Genomic DNA, 22855 nt, shown 5'->3' with positions numbered 1-22855 from the left:
CAGATTATATAGATGGAGAGTCCTTTCATAAATCGGTATTTAACAAGGTGTGACATGACCGCCATTGTGTCTCATATTTCAAGTAGGGGTTCTCAGAAATTCTTGCTAATCATTTCAAGTGGAAATTAAAACCACTTATGCATAATGTACTTAATGTGTTTTGATGAAGGACAATCATGCTGCTATCTTAAAGGTTAATGTTTTCCACATTTAATTGTTAAGGGTCATACCTTGAGTAGTCCCTGGATGATCTTCAGCCGATATAAGCACAGCATATATATGTTTTGTCCCCCATTCGCTGCGTTACTTCCAGATACGAAAGAACTTTTGTCCCCTTTATTACAGAAAAAATTAATAAAATGTCCCAATAGTTTCTTTTCCCCCTCTTTTTTGTTTATTAGCTGATGGTGCTGCCCAGGTTGTTGCACTCATTTGCTTGTCTCCCCTTTTTTTTCAGTTCCCCCTTTTATTTTTATATATTTTTCGTTCTTTTTTGGTGGGGTTTATTTATTTATGTTTGTCCCCTCCCCCCCCCCCCCCTTCTTGACCAGTTTTTATTTTTTTAACTCTTTTATTGACTTACTGTAGTTGAATTATTGACACTTTCTTAGAGTCCCTTTTAATTTATATGCATTTATGTCTCGCTCTTTTTTTTGTGTATATTTGCTTATCCCCCCCCCCCTTCCTTTTTTATGTCCGTTCTAATTCTTTTTCTGATTCGTATTTGTCTAAGTTTAGTTTGACCAGTTTTTATCTTCTTAACTTTTTAATTGACTTTTTACAGTTTTAATTATTGACTATTAAATGATTGTTCATTATGATTTTTCTAGTTCGTTGTTGTTTTTTGCATTTGTGCTAGTTTTAGTTCAACCATTTATATTGTCGACTCCGAAGTCCGAATTCGGCCCTTTGTGGGCTTGTGATAGTGATCTTTTTGAAATAAATATCTTAACTTATGTGTTCGAAGCAGAGGTGAGGATGGGGTACTCCCGGAAAATTATCAGGCCAGAGTGACATGATAAGACATGACAATGACAATGACATGACAAAGAGGGTATTTAGAGGTACATGACGCTTCTCTGACTTAAAAACTGTTTGAAACCTATAGGGCATGTAATTTTGGGTCAAGAAAACAGAGCAGATTTTTCCCATTTACCTTCTGCACTAAAATTTTCACATTTACTTAAAATTTGATGATAGGGTACCTGCAGCAAAAGAGGCGTCAGTCAAGAAATTTTTGTGGTTCTAGCCAACAACAGTCAAGGTTCTAGAAGTCTTCAAAGTTTCATTGTTTAGTTGTTCCTTCTCTGTCATAGAGACTGTCTTAAAAGCAAGAATCGTAAAGCTTGTTCATCCCCAGGATAGCAGCGTTCATGCAAATGGTTACGCAAAAATTATGAAAAATAAATCAACTCAATGACGTATTTTTGCAATTAATAGTAAAGTATTTAAATAATAATAATAATAACTCTTTATTTCTATAATAGCTTCTAGCTAGCAGCGGACGTCAAACAACAAGAAAATATAACACATGAGATCAGATAAATAAATATAAAATAAATAAACTTTTTCACAACTATTTATAGATTTCCATTTCAACTAGTTCATCATTATAGTGGTTCACGAAGTATGGAATAAACGATAATAGGTACCTTTTTTATGCCTTTCGGGTTGGGGGACAAAGGAGTTGGCAAGACGAAGTAAGAGCTCCTCTACGTGTTTTTGCCCGACTAATCTCTGATTCCTGGAAATCCGGTAATATTTTGCGATGGACATCAGAGCTTAGGCATTTTTTTTCCGAACCGCATCGTGAGATCGTGGCGACTTTCAGATAGTTTCTGAAGCCTCAGTTTCTGCAGGCTGTCCTCATAGGATGTATAATTTGCCCCAAGCATTATTTGGCACGCCCGCTTCTGAATATTACACTCGGTGATAACACTCGGTAACACTCGGTGATAGACTGAGAATCGACCTGTTTTTAACGATTAATTACATAGGAAACAGCAAAAAGGTGTAAAATTTTGAGGCAAAGTAGCGTAGCCTTAGCCTGTACATGCTGTAATTCTTGAAGTAACAACATATGTTGTTGGGTTTTACGTGTTGGGAAAAGTAATAAAGCATTAACTAATATACATTGTGCATTACAAAACTGACACTTTTGATTGGGTGTCAGGAAACAGAGAAAAAGGCATGTTTAAGTACACAGTGTATTTTGAGACCGTTTTTAAGAACAACAGCATTTTTTTTTTAATGAACAAATGCTTCTTTATATATGCAATCTTTTTATTTTTGAGGGGTTGAGAAATAGGATATTTAATCGATGGGGAAAAAACTTATTCAAACTGCTACACCTGCAAAGCATTTGTCAGTGAAGCTGATCAAGACTGTTGCAGCACCTCACATTATTTATTTGCCACTTTTGTTGCAGCACCTCACATTATGTATTTGCCACTTTTGTTGCAGCACCTCACATTATGTATTTGCCGCTTTTGTTGCAGCACCTCACATTATTTTTTTGCCACTTTTGTTGCAGCACCTCACATTATTTTTTGCCACTTTTGTTTCAGCACCTCACATTATTTTTTTGCCACTTTTGTTTCAGCACCTCACATTATTTATTTGCCACGTTTGTTGCAGCACCTCACATTATTTTTTTGCCACTTTTGTTGCAGCACCTCACATTATTTTTTTGCCATGTTCTAACAAGAATAGAAAATTAATCATTCAGCTTGGTGCTACTGATATTATATGCAGTTTGCGGCATCAATGGCAGGAACTCATTTCTGAAGCGTTCTTAAGGCTTGGACCTCAATACCGTCTCATCCGTTTGATCTATGTTGTTTGATATTGGTATTGCTGAAATTGGTAATTATTTGTTCTTTTTATGTAATGATTTTTTTTTCTTTTTCCTTATTTTGTACTCCATTATTGTTCACTGTATGCAGGTAATAAATATATATATATATATATATATATATATATATATATATATATATATATATATATATATATATATATATATATATATATATATATATTACCCTAGTAATGTAAATCTAGTTTCTGGCCGTTTTAGGTTTGCCATATTAAATCAGTCGATTTCTGCTCGCTTTGAGTTCGAAGATCACTGCTTAAGTTTTATAGAAAATATTTTCTAAATATCAAAAAACAAATTTTAAAGAGGAGTGTTAAGTTTGTTTAAATATTTTATTTGGCGAAAACAAAGGATTTAATGTTTTATTTTTTTATTGAACACAGGAGAAAGCCATAAGCTTGCCGCAATAAGAGAAAGCCATAGACTAGTAAGGCACAAGTCATGGTTTCGGAAGCAATTTTCTTTTCTTGATTAATTAACTTGGGACAATTGCAACCTACGTCGTGACTCGGCCATGTTTGGAGTTGAATGTTTAAACTTTAACGCTTCTGAAGTTCAATAAGACTACACTTTATTTCAGATGTCATCTAGTCCAAGTATAATTCAAAACTTGGGAACATGACACAAACTGAATCAATTCGGAGAGTTCTTTATCATTTCTAAAACTACAGAAACTATGCAGCAATACCACCATCTATTTTTCGTCAAGGTTGCCAAATTCTAAAGTATTGTATCGCATAGAAATACCAATATTTTGATCAAATGTCCACTTTGCATAAGCTTTAGACACCGATACCTTAGAATTTTATAGGCATTGAGCAACATTATTTTAAGCAGTTTCCACAGGTGATTTCTTCAAATCCATTCCATGTTTCTACTAAAATACTACTAAAATATATCTACTAAACAATACTACTAAAATACTACCAATACTACCAAAAACTCATCGGTACACCTAGCAGCCCGAGGCCAACACAGCTGCATGTGCTACTTCCCCAATACCCTTCCTCTTAAAAATTAAATTCTTTACTCATTCTCATGCAGCTCCAACTTCCCTTTAAATCCTTTCTTATGACATTTTTCATATCATTCGAGGAAATTCTGGTATTGATTTGGACGAATGACATGGGAAAACGTCACAAGAAAGCAAGTTCAACTTGAGAGTGGGAAGGGATGTTCAGAGGGTAAGAACTAAATTTACCTCTTCCGTGCCCAATAATTTCAATTGAAATTTCATAAGGCGAGATAGAAACAGTAAGAAAAATACAATAAACAGTAATATACAGTTAAAATACAGTTAAAGCACAGACTAAAATATAGATAAAATATAATAATAAATATAATAAAATACAATAAATATAAAAAATATGGATGAAATACAGCTAAAGATAAAAGAATAAACAGTTAGTAAAATACTTACACCATCCAGTATGACTGTTATCTAATTTTGAGCGTTCGGCATATTCCTTGATCTTCTTTTGCACCCGTAAATAATTCTTTTTGACATGTTCAGGTGCTGTCCCTTCTTCAATGGAGGCTTTTATTTCTGATTGTCTCTCAGACCAATATTTCATTCTGTTTAATAAAGCAACATAGGCCGTCTTTCTGCGTCTAGAATCAACAAGGAAGTCAAATAAGAGTGTTAAACAAGAAACTAAACTGGATTTACGTTTCCTGTTTATGCAATGTGAAGTTTTGAAGCAATCTTCAACCCGCTTCACCAACAAAAGTGTTAGTTTTTTTTCCTTCAGCTTCGATTAAACACTGTAATATTTGTCGACCTCTCAAAACATCAAAAATATTACGTCCAAGAAACAATTTTCTTCAAGAAAATTGTTGATTAATTCGCTATATTTTGTTTCAAAACAAGTTGTTTCTGCTTAAAACTAAATTCATTCTCAAATGCCTAACACCCAATCTATACTGTCAGTTTTAAAAATACACCGTTAATACAAGCTAATACTAAATTACTACTACTACTACTACTAACAGCTCATTGCAGCACCAAGCCGCATGAAGCCAACACAGCTACGCATACTCCTCCTCCATCCCAATCTATCCAAAGCCTTTCTCTCTTTAGTACAAAGTTTAGAGGTATGGTAAGAAATAGCCACCGTATGAAGGGCTTCCTGTTGGGGGAGGACGCCCTTTTCCACGGGAATGGCAACATTTTTTTATTTTTTTTTACTGGATGGTTTTTGGTAGTATATGGTGACTTGAAGTGTGTCCAGTTCGGCTACTATTTAATAAAAAGAGTAGGTGACGTCTAAAGTTAAACTTAGATGTATTTTGAATTCAAAATTTGTCGTCACTGAGAGGAGAGGAGGTGGGTTTTTTCAAAAACTTAAAAAAAAAGGAAAAAAAAGCCTTTCTCTCTATACCTCATAAGAAGTTCCCATTTCCCTTAAATCTTTCCTTACGACATAATTCAACCCCATTCGGGGACGACCTGCTTTTCGTTTGGCCCTAGACTGTTGCCCGACAAGGACGATCTTGGGCAATCAATGCAAAATATAATTTAATTACTTTGCCCAAAATGAACTGATTAGAACCGCACCATAATTATACAAACCCGAAAAGATCATGATCACAGGGTAGAGTAGAGCAAAAAAAAAGTTAAAATTTAAATTAAATACAATGACAAAGTGCGAGTGGAGCGTTGTCAGGGAGACTGACAACACTCTTCACTACTCTTCACTATACTTCATCACTCAACACTATACTCTTCTCTATATCTAGTAGTATTCTGTCACTTGGTGAAAATAGAGAAATGTTGCTTATCAAAAATAGCGACAAGTTAGTCTTTAAAAGACAGAAATTCTACAAGAGTCTTTATCTCCACCTCTACACTCGAAGATAATAGAATGAGTGCTCTAGATTTCCCACAACTAATACTATTCGGCATGCAAATCTATCCAGCAGAAAAGTACTTAAAAGCTCTGGGAAACTTAAATGTAACAAAATCTTATCGACCTGATATAGATTCCTCACTTAGTCCTTAAAAGAGGTACCAATGAACTTGAAGGTCCTCCAGAACTAAAGTTCTAATTCGCTGACTCGTTCCCTAAGACCTGAGAATCTGCCTACAGTGTTCCCATACCAAAATCACATATATTTCGATCCATCAGTTTTTGGTATATTCCTTTTAAACATATTTTTTGCGTCTTTTCGTGTTACTCTCTGGAAATTTTGGCTACTTTTCGGATTGGACACATATACCTCCATTGTAGAAATATTTTTCTTTTACCTTAATTTAGTCTTCCTTTCTTATGTTGAGTTCTTATTCTCTTAATTTACTGTTTTGATTTTAGGTCACTATGTCTTTTACTTTATGACTTATTTTTAGTTTACTTTTAAATTTTTTTTAAATTTACTATTTTAAATTTATTTAACTTAGTGTTTTAGACTCCACAATCTGCCTACTTCACTGATTCGCTGACTCGTTCCCTAAGACCTGAGGATCTGCCTACAGTGTTCCCATACGAAAATCATATATATTTCGATCCATCAGTGTTTGGTATATTCCTTTGAAACATATTTTTGCATCTTTTCGTATTACTCTCTGGATTAGACAAAAGCACACCTATTTTAGGTGAGATTTCAAATTTTGGCTACTTTTCGGATTGGACACATATACCTCCATTGTAGAAATATTTTTCTTTTACCTTAATTTAGTTCTCCTTTCTAACGTTGAGTTCTTATTCTCTGAATTTACTGTTTTGATTTTAGGTCACTATTTCTTTTACTTTATCACTTATTTTTAGTTTAATTTTTTAATTTTTTTTTTAATTTATTATTTTAAATTTATTTAATTTAGTGTTTTAGACACCAAAATCTGCCTACATTGTCCCCATTTCAACAGTGGAGCCTGTCCTTCGGATATTGGTTCAATTCGGTCCTTCGATTTTTTTGTGAATGAACTTTAAATGGATCTTTCTGTTTTACTCCCTGGATGGGACAGAAGCAAATATATTGCAGATAAACATTTACTTCGTTTTAGTTACTTCCCACACTCGATAGACGTAACTTCAATGGTACAGATATTGTTCTTTGACGCTGGATTTAATTTTCCTTTTTGTTGGATTTTTATTCTCTTGATTTGCTATTTTGCTTTTAGGTCAGCTTTTCTTACAGTTTATCAATTGTTTTTAGTTTATTTTTTATAATAGTTTCATCTTTATTTTTTAGTTTATCTATCTAATTATCCTTCTTCGTTTGCACTGAAAAGGGCTCATTGATCATACGGACGAAATAGCTGCGGTACATTTTTAATAAGAATTAAAACTAATAGCACCCCCCCCCCACGCGACAAAACAGCTTTATCAAACAGAGATAGAAAATTTAAGACAATCCTAAATTGAGTAGAATTTCAATTTATTAAAACTTTATTAAAAGTGTAAGTTTCCTTGATCCAACCTAAAATAACTGAAAGGAAGTAGATTATTTGGTCTTTAAACTATATTGATTGATTATAGATTAGTTAGGGTTAGGTTAGTATGTAGGGCGTAGGCTAATTTAAGAAGAAAAAAATCAGTCTACTGTTCAAATTAGCCAAAAAATTCAAAAAGTCTGAGTTTCCTTTGATCTGACTTAAAATGCTTAGAAGAAAGTAGAATATTCGGTTTTTAAACTATATTGATTGATTATAAACCTGTCATGGTTAGGTTAGCATTTAGAGCATAGAATAATTCAATTAGAAAAATTAAATAAAAAGATCAGCTTCAAATTAACCAAAAAATTCAAAAAGTATTCCTTTTGATCCGACTTAAAATATCTAGAAGTAAGTAGATTATTTGGTCTTTAAATTATATTGATTAGTTTTTCACTAGCTAGGGTTAGGTTAGCATGCACAGCATAGGCTAATTCAATTTAACTAATTCAATTTAAAAGTTTGAATCAAATTTGGCTCAATATGCTCTATGGTAAGAAAAAATCGAAAAAAAAACAACTAACCGCATTAAAGTTCTATCTGTGTGCAACTTGCAGTGAGCATAAAAGGGGTCGGCTTCTTCTTTCTCTGCCACATGTGCTTCGGACAAAAGGCCTTCTCGTTGAGCACTGAAATTCAAAATGTCATACAGAATAAAATAAATCCAGAGTTTAAATAACATTCAAAATAAATTCAGTGCAAAACAGGGGCCAACATGTTCTATCTCGACCGCATGCGGTTTTGACAAAATACATTGTAATTGGGTACTAACATTCAGACCACAAATAAAACTCGGAGCAAACAGGCGTTGGCCTAATCTGTCTAAGTTGCATGTGCTTTTGACAAAAAACCTTCTAACATTCGGGATAAAACTCGGAGGAATAAAATATATTTTGTTTATTTAATATTTTCGTTATTACTGTAGAATGGTTGATTAGAGATTGGTTATAGGTTTTATTTTTATTATATAATTATTTTGAATTTTTATATTATAGTTATACTCTGTTATTTATTTATATTTTTAATTTGGTTAATTATTGGTTAATTATTTATTAAAATATTGCAAATAGTGTATCTTTTTGGGGGTGGTTTTTATTAGTTTAGTTGTTATCCTTTTTGTTTGTAATAAAGTTCGCTCGAACTTGCCTAATTATTATTAACGGTACAAACAGGCACGTACGCAGGAATTTGTTTCGGGGAGAGGGGGCAATTTGTTTCGGGGGGGGGGGGCAATTTGTTTCGGGGGGGGCCAAATCCTTCAAACCCATTATTCTGTGAGAAAAATCAGAAAATTATGGGAAAATGAAAAAAATCGTGAGATTTCGGGGGGGGGGGCCGGGCCCAGAGGCCCCCCCCTGCGTACGTCCCTTGGTACAAAGAAGGTCAACGTATCCTGTTTCAGCCATATGAACATTTGACAAAAGGCCTTTTCACTGAGCATTAATACTCAGAGTACCAAAGACTAAACAAACTTAAAACAAAATCAATTAAGAACCTATAGATTTCATTGACCTTAAGAAAATGGAATATTCAGAAAGCTAAGTAGAAAGCTCAGACCCTCTTCCTACAAGCTTTCCTGACGAAGTTATCTCATCTCTAGAATTGTATTCCTTTGCTAGAGCTACGTTATCATCTGCTGGTTTGGAACATTCCCAAATCCCATTGAAACAGAAACCCATTCCCAAAATATATCAGCAATATAAGTACATGAAAAATAGCAGGATAATTAGTGGAATCCAAACCGACTAAAAGCCTTTCTCATGGTTTTAAGGTAGATATTTTCAAGTTCTTTAAACCATAGCTAATTCAAACCAAAAATTGTGGTTCGTAACGCCAAAGACATAGACAGACAAGCGCAAACGGGTATAAATGGTCAAAGCTGACCCACCATTGTAAGAGGGTTGTGGATTTCTACTCCGTCATGTTCCTCTCCTAAATACCTATTTTTGGAAGGGTATTCTTGCCTGTGAGGCCTCAAAGTGGCGCTAGGTGGACCTTTATAAATTTCATCTAACAAGACATGAGACTCAGAATAGTGTTACAGACAGTTGTTTACAGACAGACTAAGAACAGTTGTTTGATTTTTGAGTAGCCAAATGGGTATTAAAAAGATTTTAACAGTTTATTTGTGTGTTTTTAAAGAAGGATTAGAATGGCGTGCCTTAAGATACTGTAAGGGCACAGCATTCTACACCTCCTAGGTTTGTTTTGGGGTTGAGGGAAGGTTAGGAGGATGCAGGGTAATGTATAGTTAATTGAGAACTAGGTTTTATGAAAATTTTTTGTGTATTATTGATGTATTTTCACGGTGAAAGGGGTGCCCTATGGCGGAAGGGCACCCTGCAAAACCGGGAATGGTATTTTTTTGTGGTTTTGAAATTTTTTGTAGTATACCTTATCTTCGTCAATTAGGTTTGGCTACCCAAATCCAAAAATCAAAAATAAAAGATGTTTTTAAATTAGTGCAGGTGACATTAAAATTTGAAATTAAGTGGAAAAAGATTATTACGTCACCGAGGAGAGGAGGTGGGATTAAAAAAAAAAAAAAAAAAAAAAAAAAAAAAAAAAGAACAGTATTACAGGATCAGCCACAGTAGAGGTAATATACAGTAGGGAAATGTTTCTCGAAACATGACACACATTTCATAGCGCGTAATTCGGAAAGTGTCCGGCCCGTCAGAGCAATAGATTCAGTTGCTACTTGGTTTTACTATCGAAAACATTTGTCATTGGGCGTGCGCGAAGCCGGGGTCATGAAGCTTGTGTGGTTTTAGATCTGTGTAAAAAATTCTCAATGAAGAGTATAAGACTTTTCGCTACTGTATATTACCTGTACTATGGGATCAGACTCAAGGAATGTCAACAGCAAAGCGTTGCACTAGACTTTGAGCAAAGGGTAGTCCCTCTGGTTTTTTTCTGTTATGGTGTTATTTATCCTCTACCTCACTAGATTAATTTTCTATATATTTCCATCCTCGCAGTATATTATGTTATAAGCAGCTATAAATAAAGAATAATTCAGAGGTAATAGGCCTGGGATTTCTGTAGGAGTTCATCATCAACTACTGAAAACACTGGAACGACCAAGGTAGGCTAAAACTTCTCACTAAGCATCTATTCAGCTAGGGGTTCCGGGGATTTCTTACTCTCAGGCTGTAAACCAGCTTAAATGCTTCGTGTAGACTTGAAAAGGAACTATCGTTTTTCAGCTGAACCGGTTGGACTGTTTGCTTTTCTTGATAAAATGGCAAAAAATAGGTTCCAGGTTGGAGAGTGTTTAGTACTTGATGGGTGGTTTTATCTTTGGCTATACGTCATCAGATTCTTTCTTCTTCTTTTTTTCGTTCAATTTGTCCTATAGTTTTAGAATATTCGTATATATATATATATATATATATATATATATATATATATATATATATATATATATATATATATATATATATATATATATATATATATATATATATATATATATATATATATATATATTATTATCAATATTGAAATTAAATTTCCTGTTCATGGTTGTTTACTTGTCAATTGAGCCTACTATTCGCACCGACAGCTAACTGGTACGTAATACAATTGAGCTGATTCTTGATTATTTTTTTTTTCTTGTTTTTCCCATGCCTCTTGACTCATATACATCTCTACCTCGAGCTCCCGATCTTTTCCGACCACTTTGAATCTTATGGCAAACTGTGTACCACCATTATAATAAACAATTGATAAAATATGATTTTATATATGCAGTTTCTTATGTGGTTGTACAAGAAACCATACATAAAAGTACCCCCAGAAACCCTTTTCTAACCTCTTTGAATTTATAGAAAACCCTGTACCACCGTTTTAGTACGCAAATAATGAAATACAGTTTTATATATGGAGTTTAGTAAGGTGGTTATACAGAAACCATATATAAAACATATATAAAGTACCCCCAAGAACCCTTTTCCAACCTCTTTGAATTTATAGCTGACCCTGTACCACTGTTGTAATAGGCTAATGATAATATGCGATTTTACATATTGAGTTTATTAGGTGGTTATACAGAAAACATATATAAAAGTACCCCCAGAAACCCTTTTCCAACCTCTTTAAATTTATAGCAGACCCTGTACCACCGTTTTAATCGGCAAATGATAAAATGCAATTTTATATATGGAGTTTATTAGGTGGTTACACAGAAACCATATATAAAAGTACCCTCAAAAACCATTTTCCAACCTCTTTGAATACAAAAAACTGATTTTCTAGAAGTTCGGAGATTCAAAATTCTGGGAAATCCCCGAATTCCCGAGGATTTCCCTGAAAATCATACAAAAATGCTTGGGCCTAGGGGTGCCAAAGATTTAAATTTGGTCCCGAATTTCTCCATAGAATTTTATACAGTAATAATAACAAAAGGAAATAAAGCAACTAATTTCCCTTACCATGTAACATGAAAGAAGGTTTTGCACATTCCAGCATCACACTCGATACAGATACCAGTTCCGGCTAACCTCGAATCTTCACAGAGTGAACATATGCGAGATCCAAACCTGTTGTAAGGCATATCAAATATCGAGACCTAAAAAATAAATACCGTAATATCAGTCAACACATATCATATGAAGTAGTATTATTTTTCTATTACCGATACATTAAACAATCAAATTCAAATAACAAAACTATGTTTAAATAACCTACAACCATGTTCAGTAGTGTACCCCCCCCCCCCCCGACACGTTTTCAATAAACCACTATCTTTTCCTGTATTATTTTCAATCTGTTAAACTTATACAAACTGTTCGTGGTAACGAACAGTAAGTAAAGGGCAACTAGGCTCAATAGCAACCAAAACTCTAAAAATAGCTTTTTATTCTGATTCCAAATATATAAAGTTCATTAAGTTTAATGTTACTCATAAAAGTTACAAGGCTGAGAAAATTTGCCTGATTTAAAAAAAAAGAGAGAAGCACCTCCAAAAAGTCAAGCGATCAAAGAGATTCAGCACATTAATCATCAGATTCAGCACAATAGAGATTCCTACCGTAGAGGGTTCAAGCTGCTATCTACGAAATAGCTGCTATGGATTTTTTTTTGTCCAGAAGAAAAATCAATGATGCGTGTATCAAAGGGGGTGGTCGTATCGAATCAGTGGTCCTAGAAGATCAGGAGGACACATTCAAATGGAAATCAAAAGTTCTAGTAACTTTTTAAGCGACCAAAAAAGATTGGAGGGCAACTAGCCCTCCTCTTATACCTCGTTTTTCCCCAAAGACGTCTGAACAAAATTTTAAGGTAACCATTTGATTCAGCATTGATGAAAAATCAAATAATATACATTAGGGGATGCCATGCCCCACATAGTCCCTGATAAAAAGGGCTGCAAGTTACATAATTTGTCCCAATGTTCACATATAGTACTTGTCATTGGGAAACATAAGGCAATTTTTTTTAGTAAAATTTTCTGAAGAGGGGCTTTCTGCGGCGAAAATTTTTGTTAGGGAGGAAATTCTACACGGGGCGGGAGGGGGGGGATTCCCTGGAACAAATTAAAACAGTTAGAAACCCGTGCAAAGGCCCCATCATACATCGGTATCGTTACGCAAGTGCCTCGGCATGTTACAGAGGAGGAATTGAAGGCCCTCTTCATCGGCATAATGGACGTCAAACATTGTAGTACTGCACAGGCATTTAAACTCTATTTTGAAACCACAGCTGACCTCAAACTTGCCATCAACAGCCCGCCAGTGGTTGGAATAGAACGATTAAATGTGAAAAACTTCATTTTTTTACCTCTCAAGAGTTACAAGTGCCATAAAAATGGGCATAAAGCCGCTTCGTGTACAAATGAAGCTGTCTGTGGTCGATGCGCGAGTCCTGAACACGTTTTATGAAATGACAAGCCCTTTACAAAGCAGATGCGTTGTGTAGCTTGTGATTCGTCGTCCCACATTTGCTATCACGTAAGATGCCCTGAAAACCAAAAAGTGATTGCAGAGAAGCCTAACCATGGAAATTAGCGTCATTTCTTGGAATATACATGGCGATGCTCTTAATAAGCGCCCAGTAATTGAAGAATTACGACGTGTTATGTTTGCAAGAACATTTCTTAACTGAGTGCAATAAGCAGCTCCTTGAATTCCCTGATTCCCACGTGTTATTTTTTGCGCCAGCCAAACCTCTTCTAAGCCACGGCAGACCCTCTGGCGGCATTGCTACCCTAGTTCACAAAGCACGTCCCAGTGTCCTCGTAGAGACCTCAGCCAATCATATCGCTATTCAAATTTCGAATCTGACCGTTATTAACACTTACCTTCCGAAAGATTACAAGTCCAAAAAATCTGAAAAATGCTTTGCTCTCGCGGCCAAACGTCTTGCAAAATGTACTACCCGCTATGCTATGTCCGAAAAGCTCCTGATTGGTGATTTTAATTGTGACTTGTGTGACTTGACCTCAAGTCGATCAAACCTTATCCTGCAGCTTGCCAGTGACCTAGAGGTTCTAATGAAAAATCGTGACGCAACTTATCTTCATCATACTGGGGCCACTACCAATATCGATCACGTTTTAGCATCAGGAAATCTGACCCAAAACCAAGTAAAAGTCCTGTCTTCAACATACACTTCTGACCATTTTACGATAACTGTCAACGTAAAAATTTCTGCTGCTGCCCCAACATCCAAGATTCCAGTCTGATTTGTCAAAGAACAGTGGGAAAAGATAGACACATCATCTTTCTAATCGGTCTGTGATACAATCCTTCGCAAGATTAAGATCCCTTTCATTCTTTTACAAAAAAACTGCAGTTATTTCTCGTGACGATGCTCGTGTGTTTATGGACATTTATTGTGCTCTTATTTGCCATGCCATTAAATGCGGCATAAAAGCTGCAGTGCCGAAAGCGAAAATGAGGCATGGAACGCAAATTCAAGGTTGGTCCTGGAACTCCGAACTGAAATCTGCGTGTCAGAATTCTAACTATTGGTTCCCAGTCTGGCTTGATTGTGACAGACCACGAACAGGCTGGGTTAACTGTGTCCGGAAACACGCAAACCGTACATTTGCCAAAGCTCTAAACAAGCACAGGAGCGATTGCATCACAAATTTTTCTGAAAGCGTGAACCCAGATCCTAGTGCCCTGTGGAAACATGCCCTGCGACCCAAATGTTATGCTACACCGGATTCTGTTCCTGGTGAAGATCTCTGGGAAGACTATTACCGCCGAGAGTTTTCACCTCCCCTCAGCCAATCTTAGTGCAACACATGCTGAAAAGCTTAACTGCAGTTTACAATGCCATATACATAGTGATTTTGTTGTGATACGAAGTATGGTTATCTCTGCTATAATAAGTTGAAAAAGAAATTCAGTAAGGGTACTGATGGTATTTTCAGGGCCGCTCTTGATTTTAGCAGTGATCTTCTGATTGACCACCTGAGCTTTACTGTACCACATGATATTCTCCTCTGGAATAGTGCCAAAATCTTTTTCCGAAAGAACACTGATCCCCGTGTTAAAACGACCTTCCCACGTTTGCAGTTCGTATAGACCCAGTACTGTGTCGAATGTTTTTTTTTTTTTGTAAGTTATTTGAGTTGCTAACATGCGATGAAATTCGGTCAAAATGTTACGTTCCTTCGGAGCAATTTGGCTTTCAGAAGGGAATAGGGTGTGATCTGCCCTGTCAGCTCTAAGTACTATACTTTTGGATGCTGATGCAGCTAGTGAATCTCTAGTTCTTGGTAGCCACGATGTGCACCGTGCATTTGATTCGCTCGTCCACGAACATATTTTGCATTCGACATGCAAGAGGCGGATCAACACTTCGGTGATAGGAGCATATCAAAATATAGTAATTTCGTGGTCTGTGTTTATATTCCTGGTATGAGTGATATTTATGTTGTCTTACCGATTTATAAGGGATTGAGACAAGGATCTATTGTTTTACCTGATTTTTTTTTCAATTATGCAACAATAGAGCCACAATCACAAACAGTATATTCATGCATAGTTCGTGGTTTGAATATAAGTCTCTTCTGCAATGATAATGACGTGGTTATGTCTTGATGGATTATTGCGCACCTCGAGGAGAATTTTTAAATATTAAATGATGAGGACTGGAAAATCAGTTTTATTTTCAACGCAGCTAAGTCTGATATTGATCTTTTTAATTGGAAAGATTCGACTGATTTATCTATTAGACTTGGTGGTACTACCGTCCAGCCAGTGTCTTTTTTAATTTATTTGTGTCTCCCTGTCGGGACTTTCATGGGAGGTTCCCGGTCGATAATAGTCAGCCATCTTCAAAAACCGTATTTTGGTGTCATATGGTAACATTGTGGCAAACAAACTCCGTTTTAATCGCATGATTTTAGCTAGGTTGTATAACGCAACCGCGCTTTCGCATGTTCTGTATATTGCACCTTCCTGGAGAATGCTTCAGAAATCAGACATTAAGCAAATTCGGTCCTACTACTTTCATTATGCAAAGTATCTGTTGAGACCATCTTTGTGGACGCGTAACTCATATATTAGCCTTCCTTATCAAAAAGTTCGTGGTAACGAACTGTAAGTAAGGAGTGACCCGGCTCAATGGTAACCGAAACTCTAAAAAACGGGATTTTGATACCAATAGATACATAAAAAGAATAAGATTTTAATTCTGATTTCAAATATATAAGTTTCATTAAGTTTAATCTTACCCATCAAAAGTTACGTGCCTGAGAAAATTTGGCTGATTTTAGAAAAAAGGGGGGAAAGACCCCTAAAAGTTATAGAACCTTAATGAAAATCACACCATCATATTCAGCGTATCTGAGAACCCTACTGTAGAGGTTTCAAGCTCCTATCTACAAAAATGTGGAATTTTCCATTTTTTGCCAGAAGAAAGATCACGGATGCGTGTTTATTTGTTTGTTTGTTTTTTTTTTTTTTTTTTTCCCCAGGGGTGATCGTATCGACCCAGTGGTCCTAGAATATCGTGGGAGGGCTCATTGGAACGGAAATTAAAAGTTCTAGTGCCCTTTTTAAGTGACCAAAAAAAATGGAGGGCAACTAGGCCCCCTCCCACGCTCATTTGTTTCCCAAAGTCACCCGATCAAAATTTTGAGATAGCCATTTTGTTCAGCATGGTCGAAAATATGATAAAAATGTCTTTTAGGATGACTTGATCCCCCAAAGTCCCCAGGGGAGGGCTGAAAGTTATGAACTTTACTCAATGTTAACATATAGTATTGGTTATTGGGAAGTATACAGACTTTTTCAGAGGAGATTTTTTCTGGTAGTTGGGGGAAGGAGAGGGTCGGGGGCTATATGGAAGGATCTTTCCACGAAGGAAGTTTACACGGGGGAAGGGACATTGTTATGAAGGGGGCGCCGGATTTCCCAGCATTATTAAAGAAAAAGATCAGGAATTAAATAAAAAAAAACAAGTTTTTCAACTGATCAACTGATTGTGATTAAGAGGTCATTTTTAAAGAACTGGAAAAAAAATTCGAACTATAGTTTAAAGAGCAGGGTATTGACTAGGGGGCGAACCCCCTAATATACGTGTTAAAAATTTATGAATATAGAAGTTCGTTACGTAAGTTAATTCTAAGTTACGTATATTTATTACTAATAAAAACGTTCGTAAATAAAATTAAACAAGTTTCGAGAAAGCCATTTAACCAAATATAATATGCAAATTTTGTTTTAATTATTCATGTACGGTGAGCCAAAATCAAAACCTGCATTAATTCAAAAACGTTCAAAAATTAAATAAAAAAAACAAGTTTTTCTAACTGAAAGTAAGGAACGACGTTAAAACTTAAAACGAACAGAATTTATTCCGTATATGAAAAGGGGGCTGTCCCCTCCTCAACGCCTCGCTCTTTACGTTAAAGTTTGACTTTCTCACAACTTTATTTTTTTTAACAATAAAAAAACTTTAGCGTAAAGAGCGAGGCGTTGAGGAGGGGACAGCCCCTTCATATACGAAATAATTTCTGTTCGTTTGAAGTTTTAACGTCGTTCCTTGCTTTCAGTTAAAAAAAAACTTGTTTTTTTTATTTAATAAAGTTACAGAACCATGTCAGGTCGTTATAAAACAAATTGATAATTTTAACGCAAGGATGTCGCACGAGTGGTCGTCCTTTCTGCGGCAGTAGTGTCGTTGTAGTGCTTTTAATTTTTTGTTCTGTTTTTTTTTTCTCTTTTTTTGTATTCTTTTTTAATCAGTATTATTTATTTTTTCTTTATTTATGGGGTATAAAATAAATAAAAAATTAAGAATTCTCAAAAGAAATGATGCTGAATTTGAATTGGGAGTATTTTAAAATAGCTTCAATACTAGTGTAAAGAGCGAGGGCTTAGGAAGGGGCAGCCACTTTCATATATAGAACAATTTCTCTTCGTTTTAAATTTTAATTTTGTTTATTACTTTCAGTAAAAAAAACTTTTTCCTTTTTGCTTAATTAACTAAATATCTAAACCCACATTTAACAGTGCTTAACTTTAGTCAAAACTAATATCAGAAATGGTGCATGACATGTAAATGGCAGTAGCATTAGATCTTTCGGAAGTTTTCTGTTTATCATCCTAAAAAAGTATTTTGGCAATAACCCAGGAAAGCGTCATACAGCTTAAGAACTTTTGGATTATATTTCTAATAAACATTTGGTGGAATAACTTCAGATATTTCTCTCTGACAGAAACTATAAATCCCATTTCGCTCATAAATTTTAAGCTCTGGCTCAAGAACAAGCAGAAACCGTTCTTTTTGGTCCCAGTGCAACTACACACAGCTTTCAAAAATATAATGTCACATTCATCAATTCAGCTTGAAGTTCACATTTTCTGTAAAAACCGTCCAAGAAGGTTTTGCCATGGAGCTTTTGTGGAGATTTTTAATTTTCTTTGTTAAATAATATTTGTTATTTTTTAGTTGAAAAAATCTTACCTTATCTTAAGCCACTAAAAAGAGACAAAACCAAATAAACACATTTCTGAAACAAAGGAAGACACTCATACGACCTAATTAACTAAGAAATGGAACACCAAAGAAGCAGGCAGCGGTAGAGAACTTGAAACTGACTAAACTATTCTGTTTCGATGAAAAGGCGAATGCGAACAAACCTAGGCTTCATCTATTCAGACTTTGAATAAAACCCTTTGTTAATAACTTTAATATTCCTAGGTTTGACCATGGCACTCCTATTAAGGGATAGTATTGATGGACCCTTGTAGTTCTCTCCTAAGTCTAAGGCAATTGTAAATCGGGCTAATAGAATAATTATTTCATTGATAAAAGCCAGGATAAATCATCATAATTTTGTCAAGCAAAATCAAAATGTCAACCACATCGATCTAGAATATAAAAAATAACTTTATAAAAACTTTATTTTGCATACTGACCAATATTCTGCGTTGCGCAGGTACCAGTCTCCTAATTCATTGCCGTCAACCCGGAGTGCGAGGCGTGATTGGGGGCAAATCATCCGACACTTCCCGTGTTGTCCCCTTATATGTCTCCAGGTACCCATTTGGAGTTGTGTCGACTCTAGCTGAGCTTACACAGTCACACCATTGACCCCCCTTCCAAACCAAATAGCCAGCGACACCAGAACTCGATCCCCTAAGGTCATGAGGTTATGGATCCCCATGAGGTTATGGTCATGAAGTTATGGAAGAGGTTATGGTTATGGATCAGGTTCCCCTGATAAAAATAGCTGTTTCAAAATTTTATAATTGAATGTGTAGAAGGGATCATCTTTGGGTTTGGCTGATGTCAATTTTTACTTATATGCTTCAAAGATTGTTGTTTTAATTTATGTTTTTTTAATTCAGGTTTTCTAAGATATATCTAAACTTTTGGTTTTAGTTATCTGGCATTATTCAAGGTATTTTTCTATAATATTTACTCTTTTTTAGCACTGAAGAATGCAGAAGCGAGGTCTCTGCCAAAATATTGAAATTTTCTACAACTATCTGATAATAGTTCCTTAATCTCCATAAACACTGCATTTCCATTCACTATATTTAAAGGTTCTACTTTTAAAATATGGTTCATTAGTTAAGTATGGGAGAGGAAAATATAAAGTAAGCAATATTATTTTAAAAATTTTCGAAAAAATTAGAGTCATTGGGAGGCACTTGAACGATAGCCTATCTTTGCAGTTAACTTGGTGAGAGCATGTATATAATGTGAGCACGTATATGATAAAAAAACACAAGTCGAGAGTAATAAAATTATAAGAGAATCTTGTGCTTTCCTTTCTTCTCGAGAAATCACCAAAAAATTTTAATTCAATCATCTGTGTCTAATTCAGAGGGTACATACCAGGAATGCACAATTAAGAGGTTATTTGAATTGGTCGAACCTTTAAGCTTGCCATTTTCAATCAAATAGAATTTCATTACTGTAATTTTTCTCAATCCATTATAAGTCACCTACAATCATCTTCAACTGAGCTATAAATATTTTTCGTTTAGAAACTGTAAAAACACACTTGAGATGTAGCAACACTGTTAAAAATTGCGCTTCGAACACACTAGGTTAGAAAAGTCTTCTGGGGACTCGAAATCTTTCCCGTAATTCTGAGGATACCCTAAACACTGGCCGAAGAGAACATGGTACTTAAGGGATATCTTTCTAAAGATGTCACAAATCTATCAAACTTTTGTATACGAAACCGAAGGCACTTTCTCACCGTCCCGCGATTACATTAGTAAAGCTGATATGTGCAAGTCAAGTGACTTCTAATTTTAATAGGTTAAGACTGATTATAAAGGCTACTTTTGTTCAATGGTTATTGAACATTTTTTTTTATTATTATTACACTCCGAAAACGATTGTTTCTAACTTTGAAGATCGAGAAATATCGGGAAAATTACTTATAAGGAAAATATGCAAAATTAGGTTTTGAATTCTTTAATTAAAAAACTTGTTCCACAAAATAAGTTTTTCAAAGAAAAGTAAAGAACTCATTAAACAAAAAAGGAGCAAAAATAAAATAATCTACCAAGCGTGAAACTACCACAAATCAGCATCGATAAATAAATGAAATCTAAAACGAACAGAAATTACAATAAGTAACCGAGTAAAACTCAAAACGAGCAGAAATGAACATAAGTTGGAAGCAAAACCCCTATGCCTTCCCATAGCCACGACAAATTTTGCACTTTACTGAAAAAAATACAAATGAATGTGCATTGTCAGTTTAATATACATATACTGATATTTAGTAATCAAAATGTTAATATTATTTGATTTATTAAAGTTATAAAAGTAAAAACATTTATATTTTTTTCAGTTAAGTGCAAACTCCTTCTTTTTGACCTTCTACTGTAAACAGCCTTTTCCTATCATCATTGACTCTTAAAACATTGTTTAATTTTTTTACTTTTATATTTTGAGGTCTAATTCAGGTCTTCTTTTGAGGTCTAATTCTTTTCTTAATGCACCCGTAAACCTAGTTAGTCCCTATATATATATATATATATATATATATATATATATATATATATATATATATATATATATATATATATATATATATATATACATATATACACATGCGTAGGAAAATATTCCTCTTCCCGATGGGTTTTTTTTTCAGAAGTATTATTTATCCTATGTCGACCTTCTCCGTATGTTTCAAAATTTTGTCTGACTAGCTTAATCCCTTACAATTACATATCGTTTACATAGACCTCCTATTTTAAAATATAGTCAAGCCAATGACCCCCCTTGTTTTACAGTTCAGTCCCGCTTGTTTCCTTACATTCTACAACCATCTCCATCAAAACGAAAATTCTGATTTGTTCTTTTCTTTTCTTTCTTCCACTTCCCCCGTTTTTTATCAGATGCACTGTTACCCTGACACCCAGTTGCTCCAGTTACCCTGGGGTATGAGAGGAAACAAAATTTTTCAGAAAAAAAGAGTAAAAAGCGTTTGGTAAAAAATACAATTCCTTGTCAGATTCTTCTTTTCTATAGGCCTACTGCTTGAAATTAGGATTTTAAATCTTATCCTTTACCTTAAAATAACCTAGGATATAAATATATTTTTATATTTTTCCTTTAATTCTTTATAGACCTTCATGACTCTTCCCCCCATTTTACCAGATACATTTCCCTGTGGGGTATGCGCTCAGACGAAATTTATCAGAAAAAAAGAACGAAAAAGCTATTACAAAACAGCCTTTGGTAAAAAACACAATTCCCGCCAGATTCTTTTTTTTTTCTATAGACCTGCTGTTTAAAATCAGGAATTTATATCTTACCCTTTACATTAAAAAGACCTAGAATATAAATATATATTTTAATTTCTTTCTTTTTATTTATAGACCTTCTTGACTCCGCTCCCTACCCCCCCGTTTCACCAGATATATTTTACACTGGGGTACGAGTTCAAATAATATTTAACAAAAAAAAACATAAATGGAAAAGCTATTACAAAAAAGTCTTTGGAAAAAATCCATTCCTTTCCAGATTTTTTTCTACATTGTTTGAAAACAGTATTTTATGTCTTACCCTTTTCCATAAAAAACCGAATAAATAAATATATATTTGCATCTTAATCATCAAGGACATCCACAGATATAAGTAAAACTTTTAAGAATTCGCGAAGGATCGATATATTTTAGCCTGCAAAAAACATTATCTGACAGCAAAATTGCATCTTGCCAGAAGTATTTCATATATAGGTATTGGAATATTCCTGGTTGTTACAAAATTACAAAAAAACGCATGTAGCGTAAGTGAGATCTGCGGCTAGAAAACATGTAACGACAAGCATCACAACAAATTCCAAATGAAAATAATGGACAAAGAAATCTATGATTAGAATACAGGCGACAGGGATGATCACATCGAATCATAAATGAAATCTGCGGTTAGAAGAGATGCAACAGTGAGAATCACAACGAGTCTCAGGAGAAAACAAATCCTATAAAATGGATGATTTTCAATGCATTATTAGTAAGGATGAATTGAATTCACACCAGAATTTCTCAATTCCGCTGAAATTACTGATTTGGCATCTCATGACATGAAACTAAAGAATAACACGATGATTATGCTAATACGTAATTAGAAAATCAAGTATATACAAGCCTGCCACGTACCAATTGCCGGGGCCCTGGTATAGCCCGTGTTCCCGGTACTATTTATATAATAGAAAAAATATACACTTTTCCTGACATAGTTGGAAAATAGCCGAAATATGATTATGATTATGCAAGTAACTGTTGTTAAGGGATGTATTCTCAGGTCTGACGTTATTGTGTACCACTACATTAAAAGAAATTAAAGGGCCATCATTATTGATTTGAAGACAACCTTAATTAGGTTGAGAGTCTATTTAAAGAGAGGTGATCGACGTTTTTATAATTGCTCATATTTCAATTATATCTCAGCCTTCTAACAATCTATGGATTTCCCGTGTAATTCCTTTCAAACGTTTGCTTTTATGACTGTAGTCAAGATCGGTCCTGATTTGACGATAAATAGTTTTCATTTCCTCTAATGTACAAAGCAGTTCATTACCTATCTACTCCCTTTAAATGAGCAATAATTGT

At 34.7% G+C, this 22855-nt stretch overlaps 1 protein-coding gene across 1 annotated transcript in view; it reads right to left on the bottom strand.

Moving 5' to 3' along the window:
• LOC148951869 (PHD finger protein 14-like) overlaps nt 1–22855 on the bottom strand; it is a 74903-nt gene that overhangs the window by 46706 nt on the left and 5342 nt on the right. The window contains exons 3-5 of the mRNA XM_089088752.1: nt 11741–11877; nt 7829–7933; nt 4296–4486 (exon numbers count right to left, since the gene is read on the bottom strand). Of these exons, the coding sequence (XP_088944878.1) occupies nt 4296–4486; nt 7829–7933; nt 11741–11877 (433 nt within the window). The remainder of the gene's footprint in view (nt 1–4295; nt 4487–7828; nt 7934–11740; nt 11878–22855) is intronic.

The sequence above is a fragment of the Artemia sp. Qi Xiang Cuo genome, chromosome 5, assembly GCF_049724085.1.
Source record: "Artemia sp. Qi Xiang Cuo chromosome 5, ASM4972408v1, whole genome shotgun sequence".
NCBI lineage: Eukaryota > Metazoa > Arthropoda > Branchiopoda > Anostraca > Artemiidae > Artemia > Artemia sp. Qi Xiang Cuo.
This window is presented reverse-complemented; position numbering and strand designations above follow the sequence as displayed.